The sequence below is a fragment of the Sinocyclocheilus rhinocerous genome, unplaced genomic scaffold, assembly GCF_001515625.1.
Source record: "Sinocyclocheilus rhinocerous isolate Xijiao unplaced genomic scaffold, SAMN03320098_v1.1 scaffold2245, whole genome shotgun sequence".
Lineage (NCBI taxonomy): Eukaryota > Metazoa > Chordata > Actinopteri > Cypriniformes > Cyprinidae > Sinocyclocheilus > Sinocyclocheilus rhinocerous.
In genome coordinates this window covers 317623-330628 of record NW_015637544.1, presented here as the reverse complement: position 1 = coordinate 330628, position 13006 = coordinate 317623, and the positions used below count along the sequence as shown (strand labels likewise).

Below are 13006 nucleotides of genomic sequence, written 5' to 3'. Positions count from 1 at the left end.
GGGGGTGGGCCGCCCCCCTAATATAATGGCAGGGGAAACACTGAGTAATCTTAGTTAATGTTAATTTCAACATTTACTAATACATTATTAAAATCAAAAGTTGTATCTCTTAAAATTATTTCATGGACTTGAGCTACAATGAACTAACAATAAATAGTTGTATTTTTATTAAATAATTTGTACATAGATTAATAAGTACAAATGTATTGTTCATTTTATTTATTTACATATTGTTCTATTTTATTATAGAACTTGTATTTGTATTCTTTTTTAATAATATTTCATAGTGTTAGTGTTGATCCTCACAAAACTTTGTTCTGTATATGCTTATAACAGGAAAACAATTTGAATTAGCTTTTTTGAAATAGTAGAAGATGTAAATGGTGTTTGTTTTTCAGGCTAAAGGGAAGGAGAGGCAGTGGCTGAGGAATCAGGCTCTGGGTGAGCTAGACGATGCTAAGATCATTGACGGCCTGACAGGAGAGAAAGCCATTTATAAACGCAGAGGAGAGCTGGAGCCAGAGGTGAGAGCTCATATTCACTCAATATTCATCACATAGAACAAATACAAACACACATGAATACACATTCTCTCATTTTCAGTAAATAACCATGGTTAGGTTAAATAACCAAGTTGGCACGAAATGAAAATTCACCCTATCTGTTTTATTGATGTTACTGAGCTTACTTTGAATGATTCATCCATGAAGTGTTATTTTAGAATCATTAACGTTTATCCAAAAAATTAGTTTTATTTTTAGATTGTGCTTTTTCATTTTAATTAGGGGCTTTCGCACCGCGTAGTTCTAGGAACTTAGTTCTAGGAACTAGCCAGCAGGGTAGTTCCTAGAGAACCAATTTCTCCCTCTGGCCGTTTTCCTGGTTGCATTCGCACCAGCAGCAGGAACTCTGAAGCGGCCAACAGAGAGGAGAGCTGGAGCCAGAGGTGAGAGCTCATATTCACTCAATATTCATCACATAGAACAAATACAAACACACATGAATACACATTCTCTCATTTTCAGTAAATAACCATGGTTAGGTTAAATAACCAAGTTGGCACGAAATGAAAATTCACCCTATCTGTTTTATTGATGTTACTGAGCTTACTTTGAATGATTCATCCATGAAGTGTTATTTTAGAATCATTAACGTTTATTCAAAAAATTAGTTTTATTTTTAGATTGTACTTTTTCATTTTAATTAGGGGCTTTCGCACCGCGTAGTTCTAGGAACTTAGTCCTAGAGAACCAATTTCTCCCTCTGGCCGTTTTCCTGGTTGCATTCGCACCAGCAGCAGGAACTCTGAAGCGGCCAACAGCGATGTCTTTTCATAATGGAGATGGAGATGTAAACGCACGATTTACGCGATTGCAAGAGCAAAAAGTTGGGATAAAAAACTAATTTTTTTATGCCAACTTGCAGTGTTACATATCATCGAAGCTGAGAAAAGAACACAACACTGCAGACAACAGGTAAATGCCGTTATCGCTGGTTTCCATGTTCGTGGAGTAAATATGTTTTCATGGCTTTGTGGCCAGTGTTTTGCGTGCGTTTGGTCAATCAGCATACACTTAAGTCACTGATAGTTCATATAGAACTGTTTTAGACCCTGCTCTGAAGTAGGAGCTAATTTAGTTCCTCCAAACGGAGTTCCTAGAACTAAAACCATTCCTAGTTCCTGCGGTGCGAACATGCCAAAAAGTGGGTAGTTCCACAATTAGTTCAGGTACTATGAAAAGGTTCCCGCGGTGCGAAAGGCCCTTGTAAAGTTTAACTTTTAACAAATAATAATTGTATTATTTTTGTCATTTTTATTAGTTTTTTTTTATTTTAGTTTAGCACATCAAGTTAAACTAAATGAAAATGAAAAAAATCTTTGCATCCATGCATAGTTTTTTTTTTGTTTTTGTTTTTTTTGTTTAAAGGTGCTGTATGTCATTTTTTGACTGTACTAAAGCATAAAAATACCTTATGTTTGCAGATATTTAGAAAACATGCAAAGTTTTTCTCCGAAAAACAAAGCTACAGGCAGTTATTCTGCTTTGAAATGTGTGTTCCGTGTCGGAATGTCTGTTTTTGTTTTGGTCTGTGTGATTCCGCCCTCTGCCAATTTACCCAATAGCATTTCGACACTCCAGGTTGCCAGTTGGCGGAAAACAAGTGTTTTGCAGCCATGGAAGCCAGCAAATGAACTGAGTCAAAGATCGCAGATTCTAGCCGACCTAAAAAGCCTCGGCATCTATATAAAAAGCTATAATCTATAACCAGAGGCATATTAAAAGACAGATAAATCAACTTACATTATAAGGCTCCTGTTGTGTGTCCTCAATCTGGCAACCTGCTTGAAGAGTCCTCGAAGGAGGGGGCAGGAGAAAGAACGCCAGGGGCGGCAGTCGCCATACCCTAGCCCAGTCAGGTGTGCCGTGGAAAATTATCCAAACTTCATATCTCTATTATATTACGTTATTATTATTTTAAATCAGTACTATTATTCTTCCTTGTGTCTGTTTGAGGGTTTTACAAATATTTAACCAATGAAAAGCATTCAAAAGAGCTTGTCACTAAACCTCGTATAACGCCATTGGATCCTCAAACTGTCAGCGAAACCTCGTAACTTCACCCCGCATCCAATCAGAATGATGCGCCGCACACAGCCTGGAGACAGATCTCCGCTTGTTCGCAATGCAAGGGTACATAACTGATGTTTGAATAAGTACAGCGTTTTCTTTACTCAAACACTATGTCTGTAAAGGCGAATGTTTTTTGTGTGTTTGAAGAGCGGAGAAGAATCTTTTGCCGTCTAGTTGTAGCCAGTATACGTTTTAAATATCCTGTGCATATAGCGCTTCATCGTTTATATCATGGGATTATGGCCAAGTGTATTAAACGACAAGAAAAACTAAGCGCCCTTATAGCTACAATAAAAGTTATAACCTGTAAGTTGATGAAAGCGTATAATGCGATGCACTTGCTGCCTCAGATACAGCCGTTCTAATGACAGACAAAACACAGATCTCCGTCATTCGCTGGTCAAAAAACAACTCCATTTGAGCTTGATTTTCATAAAATGTTAAGTGCAAGTGTGATAAAGCTACAATACCAGCTGACGACGCAGTGTTTAATTATTGAAAAAAAAAATCCCTTTCTATCTTCAGTGCTTAGTGTTGTGCCCCCTCCCCCCAAACCCGCCACTGCCATACCCTATACATTTAAGTTGTAGCATTATTATTTATTAGATTTCCTGATGGTTGACTAACAATTTTCTTCCTTCTATTCATATTGTTTCTTCTACTGGTAATTGTGAATGCCAGTTTAGCAGACAGTCACAGCAAGAATGTCACATAATATTTACAGTTTCCCATAAGCCCTCATTTAAAATCTGCTTTTTGAATTGATTGTAATAACTTCAATATATTATGTGGCTCCTGTATAATCCATTAAAAACCTCACTGACCATAAAGCCCTTGAGAAGAGGAGTCTGGCTAAATAGAACGCTGCAATTAAAGCAACCACATAGAAACTGTATTAAACGATTTTCCCAATTAAATATTTGTCTGGTCATTTGAGTCTGGACGTGTGAATGACTTATGTGTTTTTCCTCTGGTCTGGCTGCAGTTGGGGTCTCCTCAGCAGAAGCCGAAGCGTTTACGTCTGCTAGCGGACGTCTCTGGCAGCATGTATCGCTTTAATGGCGTGGACGGCCGTCTGGAGCGCTCCATGGAAGCTGTGTGTATGGTGATGGAGGCTCTTGAGAGCTACGAGCACAAGTTTAAGGTGAGATTTGACAATCAGTCATCGGCTCTGTTCCAAGACCCATTTTAAGACCATTCCAAAGTAGATGGAAGTTTGGTATTTTCGATTCTTTCTTCTGAGCAAATTCTAAGGTCCCATGACATTTTTCCTTCATACAGAAGGCAAACCCATAATGCATTTTTCCGATTTAAGAGAAAAAATCCATCCAAGGTGGTGGACAAATTTATCACAAGTGGTTGTAAATGTACACTACTCTTCAAAAGTTTGGGGTCAGTATGATTTTGTAATGCTTTTGAAAGCATTCTAATAAAGCATGTCTAATATTCACCAAGATTGCATTGATTTGTTACAATAAAAAAACAGAAATATTGTGAAAGATTATTATGATTTAAAATAGCTATTTTCTATTTGAATATATTTTACGTTGTAATTTATTTCTGTGATGGTATAGCTGAATTTTCAGCATCATTACTCCAGTCTTCAGTGTCACATGATCCTTTAGAAATTATTCTAATATGCTGATTTGCTGCTCAAGAAACATTTATTATTATTATTATTATTATTATCAATGTAAAAAAATGGGTGTGCTGCATAATAATGTTGAACAAACCATGATAGATTTATTCAGGATTCTTTGATTAATAGAAAGTTGAAAAGAACAGCATTTATTTGAAATACAAATCTTGTAACTTTATAATCATTGCTAAAAAAAAAAAAGTGTAAAAAATTTAATATAAAAAAATTTATCAAAATAAACTATTATTTTATTCAGTATTAATGCATGTGATTTATTTTGTGCTTTTTAGAGTTACTAATATTAGCTTTATGCAACAGCGTTTTAGTGCCACACTAAAAAATTAAACAAATCTAAGATTACGAGATTAAAGTGGAAATATTTTGAGAAAAAAAGTCAAAAATACAAGAATTAAGTCGAAATATTTTGAGAATAAAGTCAAATTTAGGAGAATTAAGTTGCAAAATAAAAAAGATGATTGATACACATGCCGCTTGAACTGAGGCGAGTACAGTGTTCTGTCACGCTTCATTAAAGAGCGTGACACATTATTGTAAGACATGTTGTTTGTATTTCGCTATAAAACTGACAGTATCTGAAAGCTGAGACTTTGTTTTATATTAAAAGTACCAAAAGCACAAAGCTTATTGCTATTATTGGGTGGCTGGCGCATTACAAATAATGAATGCATTCGAAGGCATGAAATATTATTTCCAAGCATACGATCCCTGTGAGTATGACGCATGGTATGATTTCTGCTAATAATCCCACATATATTCAAATCAGTTGTCAGGCCCCTGGAATTTCTCCCAGTGCTCCCAATCTGGGCCATTTGCATGCCCAAATTAGGCTATACTCTCCTATAACTTTAAACTCGTAATTGCTATGACTTTATTCTCGTAATTTTGACTTTATTCTCATATTGCTACGACTTTATTCTCGTCATTTTGACTTTTTCTCAAAATATTTTGACTTTATTCTCATATTGCTGCGACTTTATTCTCGGAATTCTGACTTTTCTCTAAATATTTTGACTTTATTCTCGTAATTTTTACTTTATTCTCAAAATATTTTGACGTTATTCTCATAATTTTGACTATTCTCAAAATATTTAGACTTTATTCTCATTGCTATGACTTTATTCTCGTAATTTTGACTTTATTCTCGTATTGCTGCGACTTTATTCTCATCATTTTGACTTTTTTTCTCAAAATATTTTGACTTTATTTGCGTAAATTTGACTTTTTTCTCAAAATATTATGACTTTAATCTCGTAATCTTATATTTTTGTTATTTTTTAACATGGCAGTAAAACGCCGTCATAACTTTGCAACATCCCTGCCAAAAAAATTTTTTTAATGAATTTACTGATGTTAGAAAGATTTTAGGCACTTTTCAGCTAGTCAAGCTAGAAGACTGGTTTAAACTAACCAACACCAGTTTACCAGCTTAGTCATTTATGATTCCATTTGAATGAAATTGCTGCCTAGACTATTTAGACAGCAAGGTGGCTCACTAGATTTTGGGACAAAGCCTTTCATTTGAAATGAATTCACGCCTCTGCTCAGTCAATCTCATTTTGATGGCCATCATCTTAAGTTGACCACAGAGTTCAAATATAGTCAGTACATGTTGATCTATCGAAATCTTCTCACCACAAACTCAATAAAAATAGCTAAATCTGTTTACAATAAACCATTGCCAGGCAACACACCATGGAAACAGCCCTTCTGTTGACGTCCTCAAAGAGTGAAAGTCTTGGGCCGCTCTGATGAGTAATAGGGATGTCCCCACCACACATGCTGACACACTGTTATGGAGGTTGCCATTGGAAATAAAAATGAAGTAAGGTATCGTTTGCCATGGAGACAGTCGTGCCGATTTAGGTTGATTAGTGGTTAGCAGCTCTCTGGGACGCATCTGTCTCTCAGTCGCTCTTTCACTTGATGTTCCTCTTTTTCCTGCCTGCATCTCTCCGTCTCTGTCCGTCTGAGCTGCTGGCAGATGCTCTGGAGGCAGTGAATCATGGCTCTTGTTGGGAGCTGCTCGCAGATTTGTAGGGGCCGCACAAAAGATGATCTGTTATCTCCATCCCGGGGAGTTTGGGGGAGGAAGACAGCGGAAGATATGCAGCTGCGGCTGTCAATGGCTCACATTATCCCGCTCTGCTCTAATGTGCATCAACACTTTCAATGTGTGGGGTCAGATCTGAGGCTGGACCATATAAATATAGATTGTGTTATATTTATAAAACAGCTGGATCCGGTGCAGGAATTTGGCTACCAACGGCACTGAAACGTTTAGCTCTTTCTATCACTCTATCACAGGGCAGTGCATTGCATACATATCGATATTGCTTAAATATATAATATACATTTTTGACCATGAAAAACAAACCAGTAGTGTATGGAGGACCAAACCAATAAAAGTTAAAAATAGAATAAAAATAAATGTAAAAATAAATACAGACAAAAATACATAAAGGAAAAGAGTAATAAAAATAATTTTTTTTAAAGACTGCATTTATTTGATAAAAAAAATACCGTAAAATTAATAATATTGTAATATTAATAATTGTAGTAATATTGTGAAATATTATTACAATTTAAAATAACTATTTGTTATTTGAATATATTTTAAAATGTAATTTATTCCTGTGATGCAAAGCTGAATTTTTTCCATCATTTTTTCATCATTACTCCAGACTTCAGTGTCACACGATCCTTCAGAAATCATTCTAAAATGCTGATTTACTGCTCAAGAAACATTTCTTGTTATCATTAGAGCTGAAAACAGTTGTTCTGCTTAACATTTTAGTGAAATAATAATACTTTTTTAAAATAAATAAATATATATATACTTGCTGACCCCAATACTGATGCTTGCGTTTGTGCACAGTAGTGTATATATTTTAGCTATATTGCCCAGCCCTAGTCAGAGCTCAGTTACTGTAGAGTGTAATAGATGGTGACAAAGATGAATGAAGTGACAGTGATATGTGAGATGGTAAGTATGTTAATGTGCATGTGTGTGTGAGGGCCGCCAGACTTTATGGCCCCATGTTAGCTGTCAAACGAGCTGTTTGCTCTTCCAGCTGGCCTGTCATATATCTGTTTCTCTGTGACACTTACATAATCTGCATTACATAAAAGTGCATCTGATAACTCATCCACCTGTGATCTAAAGGCAGGTGTCACACACATTCTTCTCATTTGTCCTTTGACCCGCTCAGCTCTGCTGGTTACACATTACTCTGTGTCCCCTTAGTCTCATGTTGTCAACCTTTGACAATCAACATAGAGTGTGGTCCATACTGATGATTTTTCTGACAAATAACCTTGAAAATATGTTAGACAGATTAAAACCAGTCCACTCTGACTCCCAGATATTGTGTAAAGTTAACCAGACAGATCTGATCTAGGAATTTCTATCAACTTCTGCAACCTTGCTTTACAGTACACATCCATGGGCATGTTGCTTGAGGTCTAGTGTCCCCTTGATAGGACCAGCCAAATGTATGCCGAAGACATTGACGTAATGGAATTTGATGTATTTCAGATTGTCAGTGTCATCAACTGCTGCACTGTTGGCAAAGACACTCGCTCACTGTTGAGCTGGACAAAAGATTATTATGAAACTTCCCATTTTGATTGACTATTCATGAGTGTAACCCATAACATCAACTCTGTGTGTCTGCCATCCAGATTGTTGTGTAATTTTAACTTATTTGCATCAGCATCACATCACAAGAGTTTGTGAGTTGGAAGTAAATGCTGTCTGTGGATTAATCTTTATCTGTGGAAAAACTTATCTCTGAAATTCTGATTGCAAAGTCTACACAAACTTTGAGTTTTCTTTGTGATGGATTCCAGACAGAAACTGCTGTACAGTTATTTGGTAGATTTTTATCCAATATTGTGTGTCCTGTCTCACTTGTTCAAGACAAATGTGTCTCATCTTGATGTGCATTTTTGACACATCTCAGAAATCTACAATGACAAAAATACCCTAAGGTACACTTCTAATAATGCATTGGGCATATAATTGTTTGGCTTGTTATTTTCTTAGCAGCGTGGTCTAACCCTTCTACTCCTTCCTGTTTTTTCCTCTGTAGTATGATATTATGGGGCACTCTGGAGACGGGTTTGACATAGAACTGGTCAGATGTGACAAAGTGCCCAAGAACAACAAGGAGAGGCTGAAGGTTTTGAAGGTACAGTAATGCTTCTGTAATGCAGGGGTGACCTCATTTCCCGTGTTTGTTTTGAAGTCGATGCTCTTATGAATTCACATGTGCTGACGTAGTAGCCAGCGTTTCTCCTAGAATTCCTCCTATTGTCTTATGTGACCACATCAGGAAGAAAGTCAAGCATAAATTCTCAGAGATGTTCTCTGGGATTCACTGACGCACGACTGCAGCCAGATCGGGGCCTTCAAAACTGAAACAATCCCATTTCTTTCCAAAGCAAAATTCTAGTTCCCCTGGTTTCAGCCATCACTGCAAAAAATCATTTAAAGCGGTCATGAATTGCCTTTGTTTTGTTTTTTGTACTGTTCTCTGAGGTCCACTTATAATGTTATCAAAATATTTACATCAAAAACCATAATTTAGAAGTAATGGGCTATTTTCTGCCCTGTTTTTAACCCCCCTCATCAGAACGCTCTGTTTGAATAGGTGTGGCGGATTGAAGACTCTGCTATGATTGGCTAACAGTTGTGTTTGACGGTCTATGTCCTTCACAGATGGACGCTGCTGTGATTTAGGTTAAAAATGCATAAATACTCACATCAAATGATCTGTTTAACAGACAAAGCAGTAGTGACCATGTAATGAAAACTGTTACTCACACTGTTACTGTCAGATCCAATATAGTCGGCACAGCATCGACTTGTAGTTTCAATCCTTCTGAAAATCCTGCAACGAATTTTGCTTTGTTTGAAAACAAATCCGTGGAAGTGAACAAAGGACTGTGTTCTTACTGATGCGGTCTGGAACTTTATGAAGAATAAAGTTCTTCAAATCAAGTTTATTGTTTGGTTTCTGCGTAGACCTGCGTTTTCTGCTCTTGTCATTTACCTACTATTTTCATTTACTGGGCGGGGCTAAACAGGCAGTGATGTAGAATCGGTGGGCGGGGCGATGTAGAAGCAGGCGTTGATCATCTTCTGCGGAGGCGGTGCTTATCCACACTATTACATCATAGAGTGGCACATTCCAAGCTGTCGTTTTGGCAGACGGGCTTCAATATAAGCTGTTTTTAGACTAACGAGAAAGTTTAGAGTTCTGAAACTTACAGGATGTTTTTATAGCACAATGACCTCTTATATGTCAAAAGATCAAGGGTATTTTGATTTCTCAGTTCATGACCCCTTTAAAACATTGGCAAATTCATATTTTTACTCTTGGCTCTGCCAAGATTACCGCCAAGTGAACTGACTTGCCTTAAAGCCAAGAGCACACTACAAGATTGTATTAAAATTGAAAGTAGTGCACGATAAAAAAGCCACACATCCTGATCAATTTGCAAAAAGTGTGCCTGTGCTGTTCTAGTGTGTGCCAGCTCACAAGTTTAAAATGTGTCTAATCAGCCAGCAGGTAAAAAACTAGTATGCTCAACTGAGGCAGATAATTCTCCAGCAACTATTTTGACTCTATTTCCCATGTGCAAAAATACTGATATGTTGTCCAGAATCAACTTCCATGTGTGAACTATGTGTGCGCCAGCCACCCCACAGGAAGTGCACTAAAAACTGTTTAGCATATGGTCTTTTCATTCCTCTGAATATGCATTATAACCTCTTCTTCTGCTGTACGCCACCGTCCCAGACCATGTATGCCCACTCGCAGTTCTGCATGAGCGGAGACTACACGCTGGAGGGCACCGAACACGCCATGAAGGAGCTGGCGCATGAAGAAGCCGACGAGCATTTCGTCATCGTGCTGAGCGATGCCAACCTGGAGCGCTACGGGATCAGCCCCGACCGGTTCGCACGCGCCCTCACCAGTAACCCGCAGGTCAATGCCTTCGCCATCTTCATCGGTTCCCTAGGAGATCAGGCGGACAGGTGAGGTTGATGTCCTGCAGCAGCTCACGTGTTAAACGTTAGCGTGCTTGGTTAAAGGTTAAGCCTGGATTAGAACCGGCAAGTGGCATTTCAGCAGAACTGCCGTGCGGTGAAAGTTGGTTTCTAAAGTTCACTTAAAAAAAACAAGGGCCATTTCAGTGCTAATTGCAGTGCAAAGTCTCAAATGTTCAGGGCGGCAATATAAAGCATAATGAGTTTGAAATGTAATTAGCATTCCCTTTATGTCATCACTTTGCTGTGGCTTGTATGATTTGTACGGCCTTTCTCCAATAAAAGACGAGAGTCTATAGGCTCATGTACAGCTCTCTTTGGTGCATTGTTCATGTTATTTGGTGGATTTTGTGGGTCTTGACTCACAGAGTGCACCTGCATGAGCGGAGACTACACGCTGGAGGGCACCGAACACGCCATGAAGGAGCTGGCGCATGAAGAAGCCGACGAGCATTTCGTCATCGTGCTGAGCGATGCCAACCTGGAGCGCTACGGGATCAGCCCCGACCGGTTCGCACGCGCCCTCACCAGTAACCCGCAGGTCAATGCCTTCGCCATCTTCATCGGTTCCCTAGGAGACCAGGCGGACAGGTTAATGTCCCGCAGCAGGTTGCGTGTTAAACGTTAGCATGCTTGGTTAAAGGTTAAGCCTGGATTAGAACCGGCAAGTGGCATTTCAGCAGAACTGCCGTGCGGTGAAAGTTGGTTTCTAAAGTTCACTTAAAAAAAACAAGGGCCATTTCAGTGCTAATTGCAGTGCAAAGTCTCAAATGTTCAGGGCGGCAATATAAAGCATAATGAGTTTGAAATGTAATTAGCATTCCCTTTATGTCATCACTTTGCTGTGGCTTGTATGATTTGTACGGCCTTTCTCCAATAAAAGACGAGAGTCTATAGGCTCATGTACAGCTCTCTTTGGTGCATTGTTCATGTTATTTGGTGGATTTTGTGGGTCTTGGCTCACAGAGTGCACATAAGGAGAGCTTGAAGGCATGCGGAAGGCGCCACCGTGGTGGTCGGACACGTCCCATATAGGCTGTCTTTTCATGGCCTCCGTGATTTAAAGAGCAGTCCATGTGCCTTCTTTTTAAAGAGACTAAATGACAGTCATGAATGATTAGTGAGGAAGGAGGGGCGGCAGCAAAGTGAAAGGACATGGGCGGCACTTTGCTCTCAGCCCCTCTTAACCAACAGGCTTTTCCCAAGACCCTGTATCTTATCAGCCTCACTGTGAATGACAGCCATTGTCCCTCCTAGGCAGGAGTAGGAACTGGGGAGGAAAAGCTCATTTGCATTGCTAATGTTTGATGTGGGCTCTTTTCTCTCTCCGACATGCAGGCTCCAGAGGACTCTGCCGGCCGGACGATCTTTTGTCGCCATGGACACCAAGCAGATCCCCCAAATCCTTCAGCAGATTTTCACATCCACCATGCTGTCCAGTGCCTGAGAGAACTCCAGTTGGGCGAATCACACTGAAATTGGCATGTCACTGATGACAAGGAGCAACAGGTCGAATCTCATGATAAAAATCAGGGTTACATTTCACTGGAAAATCAAAAAAAAAAAGGAATTATACTTTTATTTATACTGAGCACATTTTCTCCCTGAATTTTCATTACCATTCATTCTTTTAATGTAATGTAATAATATATATATAGTAATATGTTATAAAATTGATTTATTGTACTTACAGTACATTCTTTAAAGTTCGGAATGAGAGTAATGAGAATCCCCATTCAGAATAAATGGAATTACAAAAAGCTCATAAGTAAAATGTCCATGAATACAGTAAAAATAAAAAAAAGGTAAAACATTACTGATGTTTATGTAAGCTGATTTAAAAAAAAATGTATTTCAACATATATTTTTAATACAATAAAAAGTTCAGAATGACAGTAATGAGAATTCGAATTGGGAATAAATGGAATTACAAAAAAAGTAAAATTCCCATAAAAACAGTAAGAATAAAATAACTGACATCCATGTATGTTAATTAAAAAAAAAACAATGTATGCTAATTTATAATTGCAATATTTTTAATACAATAAAAAGTCTGAATGAAATCAATGTCAAGCCCCAATTGAGAATAAATAGAACTAAAAAACATGAAAGTAAAATGTCCATAAAAAAAACAACATTATGGTGGTGAGAATTTAGGGGAATATGCTTATTTGTCATAAAAAATAAGCATATTTGTCATTAAAAATAATAAATATAATTTTTTATGGTGACCTGGACATGTCAAAAAAGACCAGAGACCTGTCTGCCCTCCATACACCCTCAGTCTCAAGGGGCACGGTTTTGTGTATGGACAATACTACATACAAATCCATAGTGATTCTGTGATGTATCAGGACTGAACTGTATGAGTCTAGAATATTTGCACAAGTGCATAGTGTTATGGAAATTATTACTAGATGATATTTTAATTTTGACAGTTGTTGTTTTAAAGGGGTCATCGGATGCCCATTTTCCACAAGTTGATATGATTCCTTATGGTCTTAATTAAAAGTCTATAACATACTTTGGTTAAAATGTCTCAGTGGTAGTGTAAAACAACATCCTTTTTACCTTGTCAAAATCAGCTCTGTTTTCAGCAACCCATTTTAGTGCATGTTCACTTTAAATGCTAATGAGCCCTGCTCCCCCCGCCCCTCT

The 13006-nt window shown here is 38.0% G+C and overlaps 1 protein-coding gene across 1 annotated transcript in view; it reads left to right on the top strand.

Moving 5' to 3' along the window:
- vwa8 (von Willebrand factor A domain containing 8) overlaps nt 1-12156 on the top strand; it is a 100039-nt gene extending 87883 nt beyond the window's left edge. Inside the window, exons 40-44 of the mRNA XM_016564076.1 lie at nt 399-524; nt 3619-3777; nt 8385-8483; nt 10098-10336; nt 11687-12156. Of these exons, the coding sequence (XP_016419562.1) occupies nt 399-524; nt 3619-3777; nt 8385-8483; nt 10098-10336; nt 11687-11795 (732 nt within the window). The 3' untranslated portion in view covers nt 11796-12156. The remainder of the gene's footprint in view (nt 1-398; nt 525-3618; nt 3778-8384; nt 8484-10097; nt 10337-11686) is intronic.
- Nucleotides 12157-13006: the final 850 nt, after the last annotated feature.